The sequence below is a fragment of the Hordeum vulgare genome, chromosome 5H (assembly GCF_904849725.1).
Source record: "Hordeum vulgare subsp. vulgare chromosome 5H, MorexV3_pseudomolecules_assembly, whole genome shotgun sequence".
NCBI classification, from domain to species: Eukaryota; Viridiplantae; Streptophyta; class Magnoliopsida; order Poales; family Poaceae; genus Hordeum; species Hordeum vulgare.
In genome coordinates this window covers 403,807,999-403,818,066 of record NC_058522.1, presented here as the reverse complement: position 1 = coordinate 403,818,066, position 10,068 = coordinate 403,807,999, and the positions used below count along the sequence as shown (strand labels likewise).

The following is a 10,068-nucleotide window of genomic DNA, read 5'->3' as shown; positions in this document are numbered from 1 at the left end:
AAACTAATAGACATAGCATGTTGATCGTGTCATTTTGTTGCTACTGTTTTCTGCGTGTCAAGTATTTGTTCCTATGACCATGAGATCATATAACTCACTGACACCGGAGGAATGCTTTGTGTGTATCAAACGTCGCAACGTAACTGGGTGACTATAAATATGCTCTACAGGTATCTCCGAAGGTGTTCGTTGAGTTAGTATGGATTGAGACTGGGATTTGTCACTCCGTGTGACGGAGAGGTATCTTGGGGCCCACTCGGTAATACATCACACACAAGCCTTGCAAGCAATCCAACTTAGTGTAAGTTGCGGGATCTTGTATTACAGAACGAGTAAAGAGACTTGCCAGTAAACGAGATTGAAATAGGTATGCGGATACTGACGATCGAATCTCGGGCAAGTAACATACCGAAGGACAAAGAGAATGACATACGGGATTATATGAATCCTTGGCACTGAGGTTCAAACGATAAGATCTTCGTAGAATATGTAGGATCCAATATGGGCATCCAGATCCCGCTATTGGATATTGACCGAGGAGTCGCTCGGGTCATGTCTACATAGTTCTCGAACCCGCAGGGTCTGCACACTTAAGGTTCGACGTTGTTTTATGCGTATTTGAGTTGTATGGTTGGTTACCGAATGTTGTTCGGAGTCCCGGATGAGATCACGGACATCACGAGGGTTTCCGGAATGGTCCGGAAACGAAGATTGATATATAGGATGACCTCATTTGATTACCGGAAGGTTTTCGGAGTTACCGGGAATGACGAATGGGTTCCGGGTGTTCACCGGGGGGGGCAACCCACCCCGGGGAAGCCCATAGGCCTTAGGGGTGGCGCACCAGCCCTTGGTGGGCTGGTGGGACAGCCCAAGAAGGCCCTATGCGCCAAGGATAGAAAATCAAAGAGAAAGAAAAAAAAGGAGGTGGGAAAGGAGAGAAGGACTCCACTTTCCAATCCTAGTTGGACTAGGATTGGAGGAGGACTCCTCCTCCCTTGGTGGCGCAGCCCTTGGGGCTCCTTGAGCCTCAAGGCAAGCCTCCCCTCCCTCCTCCTATATATATGGAGCAATTAGGGCTGATTTGAGACAACTTTTTCAAGGCAGCCCGACCACATACCTCCACGGTTTTACCTCTAGATCGCGTATCTGCGGAGCTCGGGCGGAGCCCTGCCGAGATTAGATCATCACCAACCTCCGGAGAGCCATCACGCTGCCGGAGAACTCATCTACCTCTCCGTCTCTCTTGCTGGATCAAGAAGGCTGAGATCATCGTCGAGCTGTACGTGTGCTGAACGCGGAGGTGCCGTCCGTTCGGCACTAGATCGTGGGACGGATCGCGGGACGGTTCGTGGGACGGTTCGCGGGGCGGATCGAGGGACGTGAGGACGTTCCACTACATCAACCGCGTTCACTAACGCTTCTGCTGTGCGATCTACAAGGGTACGTAGATCAGAAATCCCCTCTCGTAGATGGACATCACCATGATAGGTCTTCGTGCACGTAGGAAAATTTTTGTTTCCCATGCGACGTTCCCCAACAATCTCTTGTAACCAATCTCCGTCTCGCGACTCCGATTGGTACTTGTAAGGTTGCTAGTAGTGTTAATTACTCTTTGTAGTTGATGCTAGTTGGATTACTCGGTGGAAGATTATATGTTCAGATCCTTGATGCTATTCAATACCTTTCTGGTCATGAACATAATTATGCTTTGCGAGTAGTCACTTTTGTTCCCGAGGACATGGGATAAGTCTTGCTATAAGTAGTCATGTGAATTTGGTATTCGTTCGATATTTTGATGCGTTGTATGTTGTATTTCCTCTAGTGGTGTTATGTGAATGTCGACTACATAACACTTCACCATTGTTTGGGCCTAGAGGAAGGCATTGGAAAGTAATAAGTAGATGATGGGTTGCTAGAGTGACAGAAGCTTAAACCCTAGTTTATGCGTTGCTTCAAAAGTGTCCACTAGTTTAATGCTATGGTTAGACTTTGTATTAATTGTTATTTCGTAGTTGCGGATGCTTGTGAGAGGGGTTAATCATAAGTGGGATGTTTGTCCAAGTAAGGGCAGCACCCAAGCACCGGTCCACCCACATATCAAACTATCAAAGTAGCGAACGTGAATCATATGAACATGATGAAAACTAGCTTGACAGAAATTCCCATGTGTCCTCGGGAGCACTTCACCTCCTATAAGAGTTTGTCCAGGCTTGTCCCTTGCTACAAAAGGGATTGGGACACTTTGCTGCACCTTTGTTACTATTGTTACTTGCTACTTGCTACGAATCATCTTATCACACAACTATCTGTTAGCAATAATTTGAGTGCCTGCAGAGAATACCTTGCTGGAAACCACTTGTCAGTTCCTTCTGCTCCTCGTTGGGTTCGACACTCTTACTTATCGAAAGGACTACGATAGATCCCCTACACTTGTGGGTCATCAGGCGGCGACCACCAATAGGTGGCTTGGCCCCCTAGGAAGGAGGGGCGACGGCCACCTCTAGGCCAACCCTCCTCCTTGGCCGCATGGGCCTTAGGTGGGAGGGGTGTCCAACCCACCAGGGGCTAGTGCACCACCTCTCACAACCCATGGGGCCCTTCGGGGCCAGTGGACCCCCGGAACAATTCCACAACCTCTATCACAAGACGGGTAACCTTTCGAAACTCGAATACGAACTTACCATATATCAATCTTTACCTTGAGACTATTCCGAAGCTCCTCGTCATGTCTGGGATCACATTCAGGACTCCGAACAACCTTCGGTCACCAACACAATAACTCAACTATACTAGATCGCCACTGAACGTTAAGTGTGCAGACCGTGTGGGTTCGAGAACTATGGAGACATGACCGAGACACCTCTATGGTCAATAACCAATAGCGGTACCTGGATGCCCATATTGGTTCCTACATATTCTACGAAGTTCTATATCGATCGAACCACGATGTCAAGGATTTAGTTAATCCCGTATGCAGTACCATTTGTCCATCGACATGTTACTTTCCCGAGATTCGATCATTGGTATCTCCATACCTAGTTCAATCTCGTTATTGGCATGTCTCTTTACTCGTTCCGTAATACAAGATCTCGTGACTAACTCCTTAGTCACATTGCTTGCAAGCTTATCGTGTTGTTGTATTACCGAGTGGGCCCTGAGATACCTCTCTGTCATACAGAGTGACAAATCTCAGTCTTGATCCATGCCAACTCAACAGTCACCCTGGGAGATAGATGTAGAGCATATTTGTAATCACCCAGTTACGTTGTGTCGTTTGGTACACACAAGGCATTCTTTCGGTGGCAGTGAGTTGCATGATCTCATGGTCATAGGAACAAATACATGGACATGGAGAAAGCAATAACATTAAGCTTGATATGATCATGCGCTATGCTTACGGTTTGGGTCTTGTCCATCACATCATTCTCCTAATGATGTGATTTTGTTATCAAATGACACCTCATGTCTACGGCTAGTAAACCTTAGCCATCTTCGATCAACGAGCTAGTCAACTATTGGCTTACTAGGGAGACTTTGTTGTCTATATATCCACACATGTATTTAATTTTCCGATCAATACAATTATAGCATGGATAATAAAAAATTATCATGAACAAGAAAATATAATAATAACCACTTTATTATTGCCTCTAGGGCATATTTCCAAAAATTTATGCTTCACTAACGGTTAATGGGGATCAATTAGGTGTTTACTCCTCTAATGAGTTACAGGGGGTCGGTTAGGGTTGCACTTAGGAAGCAACAAGTCGTGTAAAAGTCTGCAAATTGAACGAAGCACACACATAGATCAATGTTTCTCTCTTCTTCTTTTTTGCACAAATCTCTTCTACGTAACACTCCCTCCATTTCGAAATAAGTGTGTCAAACTTAGTACAATTTTTCATTAAAGTTAGGATATAGTTGAGACACTTATTTTGAAACAGTGGGAGTATATAATAGTAGTGTTTTTATTATCTCTAGCTTGCCTATTTTTCTGAAGCCTAGTTAATTTTCCCTAACCGCGCATTCCCTTTTATTGGCCTCCTTTACAACTCTAGACATTGTTCAAGAACTTATGAGCGAAATCATACAAAATAGCCTTTTCTGTCAAATTGTTTGAGCGTGTTTGATTTGCCAGATTCTTACTGTGCAATCATAGAATAAAGACTAAATTGCATTGGCATGCTCCCGTGTATTCTATAGGGTTGATTATGCATGAATTTGCACCAAATAGTGATTGATCCAATAATAGAAAAAACATAGCTTCTCCAAGAGTTTGGAGCCAAAATAATTTACTATAAAATGTAGTGCAAATGGTTCCTTATTAAAAAAAAAATGTCCGCGAGCATACAATTTAAGCTGCCTACATGAGATAAATCTGTAAACGTCACAATCCTCCAAAACCCCTTCTCTTAAATTTTTGTGTGTGTCGTTGACCAGGTGAAACAAAAAAGAAAACTTATGTGTGAAACTACGAAAGATCTTCTAAAGATAAGCACTTCCATCAAACTGAGTGTATGTCATGGGGTACGGAGAATATCAATATACCCTATTTTTGCAATTGATCGGGATTCACTCTTTTATCCAACATTTCAAATTTTTTGTGCAAGACTTCACAATTAGATAATCCACATCATAATCCTAGAAAACCGTTGGTTTGATGAAAAGTATTTTCTTAGTAGGAGGTGATGACCCTGCCGATAAAAAAGACTTATATGGTGATTCTGTCATCTGATCTTAGCAAGCATCGATATGTCATTCTTGCAGTTTCTTAAAAAGAATCACATACGGTGTCATAATCCTAAAAAAATTCTCTGAATGCGATCAAATTTTGACCTAAAATATAGAAAAAGATAAACAACTTCAATAAAAAATAATAACTCTAAATACACTAAGATATATTTTTATATTATATATATTTGATATTGTAGTTGTGGATAATTTGTTCCTACAAACTTGGTCAAAAAAATTGCACCATTTGACTTGAGACAAAAAATATAAGTCCATTCCCAATTGATAATGAAACACCTAATTTACTCAAAACATTTTTAAAATATGGACATGGTAAATTTTTGTGTGGAGATTGTTTATGTTTGATCCACATGAAAACGAACAACGTCAAAATCTTCATAAGCACACACATAAATCAAAGACCGAAGATTCATTTCGTGTGCATAGTACTATGAAGAGATCATATATAAATAGACAAACATTCCTATTATTATTATTTTTTGAAATTGCAAACTCTTCTCGACGCTTTGCCTCCAAAATTAAGTGGATTCAAAAATATAAATATATATGAGGAGAATCTAAAAAAGTATAGCATCTAAAAAAAGCATACGAGGAAAGTATATATATAATACACGAGGCCCAGCCCAGCCCATCACATCTTAGTGAGGCCCAGCCACCGTTTTGCGGACCTGTGCGGCTGTACCTCACTGCCGGAAGCAGAAAGCAGCAGCGCAGCCAGCAGCAAAGAATCGCGAGGCGATGGCGGCGGCGACGGCGACGGCGACGGCGACGGTGCAGGCGCAGCCAGGACTCGACGCGCGCGAGTGGGACGAGGCAGCGTACCGGCGGGGCATCCTGCGGGAGCGCGACCTCTCCTGCCGCACCCTCTTCCGCGCCGTCTTCTACGACCAGCGCGACGAACCCGACCCGGACGTCCTCCTCGCCGCCGCCTCCAGCGACGGCTCCCTCGCGTCCTTCTCGCTGTCCTCCTGCATCTCCTCCTCCGCCTCCGCCCACGCCGCCCCTCAGGTTTTGCTTCCCCCCTTCTCCCCCACTCCCTACTCTATCTATTCCGCGTATACAAACACCCCGATTCCCTTGATTTGATTCAGCCGGCTGCCGCCGCGCTGGTCGACCCTGTCTGCATCGTCCAAGCGCACAGCGGCCCCGTCTATGACGCCAAGTTCTACAACGATCCAATTCAGCCGCTGCTCTTCAGGTCAATGCTGCTTCTTTCTGACCACTTAGGTTATTTTTGTGTTGGTGCCGTGGGATTGGCGGCCAGGAGTGTTCTCAAGAAGAAAAAATTACAACGTGGTCCATTGCTTGTGACAGCTGCGGGGATGACGGCCACATTCGGGGTTGGAGATGGCAGGAGATGCAGAGCTGCCTTGTGCCACTCTCTCTGCAAGGTAATGCACCAGAGCTCTCGTTCGTGGCTTGGTTTGCCAGATTAGTTGGAATTGGGCTTAACTAGCTGTTCTTACATAGATGTACTTTCAGTAAGAAGAGAAAGATACATTTTTTTTTTACTAGCAAAGATGTCAATCTTACACATTCAGCATCTTGTGCATATTTCCAGTCTCATCTTATATACTCCCTCCGTTCCTAAATGTAAGCCCTTTTAGAGATTTCAAATATGGACTACGTACGGAGCAAAATGAGTGAATCTACACTCTAAAATATGTCTTTATACATTCGTATGTAGTCCTTATTGAAATCTCTAGAAAGACTTATACTCCCTCCGTCCCAAAATTCTTGTCTTAGCTTTGTCTAGAAATGGATGTATCTAAATACTAAAACTTGACTAGATACATTCATATCTAAACAAATCTAAGACAAGAATTTTAGGACGGAGGGAGTATTTAGGAACGAAGGGAGTAGTTGCTTTGTAACAGTTGAATAAAGAAGTATAGCCTTACTATTTTAGAGCATGAATAAAATCTAAATCAACAATTGTAGAAGTGTTTGATAGTTGTGCTTGCTTCTATGAAACTGAAAATGCTTTTGAGATGCTTTATGCCAATATTATCCCTGTGGCCTGCATTGATGATAAAGTTGATAATTTGTCAACGAGTGGAGTCAAATATATTATTACGAGTGCAGAGTGGAACAAATCATCTGTCTAGCTAAATTACCTAAAAAATAATGGTTATTTAATAATAGCCAGAGCACTTATTTTTATCTTTCTCATGATATTTTACCATTGCATTTTTCCACAGGGGATCATGTTGAACCCATACTTGACTTGGTTAACCCTCAGCATGAGTAAGATTGACAGTTCTTTGTTCCTGAGGAATACACCAGTTCTCTCGCCCTCCATTTTTTCATATATGTTTCTGTCAATTTATAGAGGCCCTTGGGGTGCACGGTCTCCAATACCAGAAAATAATGCCATTGCAATTAGCAAACAGGTCAGTACTTCAGATTTGCATACCTCTTATGTGCAGTCTGTCCTCATTCTTCTCGTAGAATGCTTGATTTCTTATTTGTTTCTGATGGATATTGATTTTCTCGACTATGCTTCTTTCAAACAGGATGGATCTCTTTTTGCAGCAGCGGGTGATGCATGTGCTTATTGCTGGGATGTGGTATGTATTTTCTTGAGGTAAAAATATGATATATAGAAGTCCTGAATTAGTTGAAATGAAACGTGGTTCTGCGTAAGAATCATTTGAGTCACAAGCTTCTGTATCCATAGTATTAGTGTTATATGTGACTACTTGAGGTGTCTGACAATAATTTCGATCATGTCTGCTTGTCTCAGGAAAGTGGCAAGTGTAAAATGACCTTTAAGGGGCATACTGACTATTTGCACAGTGTCGCAGTTCGTGAGGCAAACCACCAGGTTAGCTCATTATTTTAGTACTGTAATATTATCTGATGGAGAACGTGCTAGATTTTGTCATAGAGATTACTGGATGGACTTGTGCCTTTTTTAGGTGGTAACAGGATCAGAGGATGGGACAGCCCGTATCTGGGGTGAGCAATCCTCTCAATTCGAGAAAGTTTTTGTGTTTGTTTTTTGTTTGAATATAGCTTATCTGTGCTCGTTCAGTTCCTAGTGGTATTGACAGCAATATCTGCCTTTCTAGTTCATTGGAAGAAAAAACACGCGGCATGCTATAGCAAACTCTGCTCCTATTATTTTTACTTCTCTGGTCATAAGACTATGATGCAACATGCTAACAAAATTCATCATACAAGTTTAACTTTGCCTGGCTTTTATTCTGTTTATCATCTTATTCATGCTCTCTGTGGACACTCCAGACTGCAGAAGTGGGAAGTGTACGCAGACGATACATCCAGTACAGAACAAGAAATTTGAGGGCTCGTGGGTTGGTTGCATTGCCATTGACGCTAGTGAAAGTTGGCTGGTATTTGGCACATCTAGCTCATACAGATACTAAGTATTTTGTTAGCTGTACCCAAGTTTTTCGATACTATGTATCTTACTTAGTTTTGAATTGTACTGTTCCCAGGCATGTGGTACTTCTAATGGTATATCGGTTTGGAGTCTTCTTTCAAATGAGTGCATCTTCAATGCAGATTGTGGTGCCCCTGTTCAAGATCTGTTGTTTGACAAAAATCAAGTAAGTGCTGATCTCTACATGTTCATTTGTTTCCTCCCTGCCTAAGTAAGACCAATAGTTAGCTGGCTAGGTTGGGATAAAACTTGAAAATAAAACAGCCTTTTATAATGCTCATAACTATTGAGTTTATATACAAGAACACTTCTTCCTTTTTTTCTCACAGAATTCAGAATATAAATAGGACAGTAACTAAAACCCATAACACTAAAACTTAACCGAAAACATGTTTAGTAAAAATGGTCAATGAATCTTCCTTTTTATTCAACAAATTGGTCAATGACTTAGTGTAGCTCATGATTCAGATGGCCACTAAACTAGTGTCCAGTAAACTGGTAAGGTTGGTTGATGCTCATTGTTAGAAATAACTCATATTTAGTTTGAAGAGGGATAGAAATGTCCATTATAGTAGTGCATCGTAAACTTGTTAGGTTATTCAATTTTCATTAATAGAAATTAATAGAAATAGCTCATCACTAGTTTGTAGATTTGACAGGAAATGATCAGTGTATGGTGAATTTCCAAGGTTACTCAATGCTCATTAGAAGTGGCTCGTCGTTGGCTTAAAGGGGACAGGCAATAATAGAGACATATGCCTGCCTTTAGTGAGTTTAGCAAGTACTATGGCCATAACAAACTAGTCACCCACATATCCAATTACTTCAATCATTTCCATGCATCTGATATGGTTAAGGCGAACAAAAATTCCCACTGGTGTATGATTTATCACAAAAGACTGTTTAGATTTATCGCTAAAGACACCAGTACCCTTTTCCAAGCCGAGACCAAGTAGCTCTCAAGCAGTTACATAATACTACAAACTTTGCAGATCAGAAAAAATGCTAGTGGATCTCCTCTTGAGATCCACGAAAACACAAGTGCAAAAGGTATGCAATAAAAAGGCGACTTGTCTTTAATGCTCTTTAGTCTGATGAGTACGTAATATAAACAACAAAGTGGCATGCATGATTTATGTCAACTCTTTTGCTTCCAATAGCATGCTAACCATTTCCGCATTTTTCCTTTTCATCCACGCCCATTCAGATTTTAGCAGTCGGCGCTGAACCTGCGCTCTCCCGTTTCACGATCAACGGGGTTGTTGTTTCGCAAATAAAGTGCGCTCCTCCATCGGCATTTTCCGTCTCCATGCATTCATCCGGGGTATGTATCCACGGCCCTTTCGGTGCTCATTTTGAGACCACTTCTTGGATCCGCATCATATCCCGACATCTGGGGCTGGAAATTTTGTTCTCACTCGCTACCCGTGCCGTTCAGATGGCAGCTGTTGCTGGGCATGGAGGTCTGGTGGATGTCATCTCTGGATTTGGGAGCCATCTCTGCGCGTTTCGTTGCCGTGGCCTGGATAGGTAATCAGTTATCCGGGTGTTGATGAAACGTTGCCACGCAATTTCCGTGCGGCAATCCTGCATTAGTCTGCGGAATGCGATAATTGTATTTTTTTCCTTTCACTGTTGTAATACTAGTTTCAGTTCGGTCCACGGAACGATTTCCTGACAAGGATAGATTCTTTGTAAATGTCCTTGTTCTAGATATTCTCCTGGAGCTTTTGATACAATCCGTCTCAATCTGTTTCCCATGTGTTAACTTTTGAATTTAGCTAGAGGTAGCCACTCCTGCAACTCTCAGTAACGTACGCAGGAATACCTGAAGACCAGGACTCAGTCGGTCTTTGCGTGTGTGCGTGTAAACCTTAAATTATCAACAACAATTGAAAAATATTATT

At 42.3% G+C, this 10,068-nt stretch overlaps 1 protein-coding gene across 1 annotated transcript; it reads left to right on the top strand.

Annotated features, from left to right (window-relative positions):
* Nucleotides 1-5,451: 5,451 nt before the first annotated feature.
* LOC123395025 (THO complex subunit 6) lies at nt 5,452-9,900 on the top strand. The gene is made up of 12 exons (XM_045089937.1): nt 5,452-5,763; nt 5,847-5,953; nt 6,070-6,146; nt 6,957-7,002; nt 7,088-7,148; nt 7,272-7,325; nt 7,502-7,582; nt 7,677-7,716; nt 8,005-8,111; nt 8,217-8,327; nt 9,369-9,485; nt 9,600-9,900. The coding sequence occupies exons 1-12, from the start codon at nt 5,494-5,496 to the stop codon at nt 9,693-9,695; spliced, it is 1,167 nt and encodes a 388-aa protein (XP_044945872.1). The 5' UTR covers nt 5,452-5,493; the 3' UTR covers nt 9,696-9,900.
* The last annotated feature ends 168 nt before the right edge of the window (nt 9,901-10,068 follow it).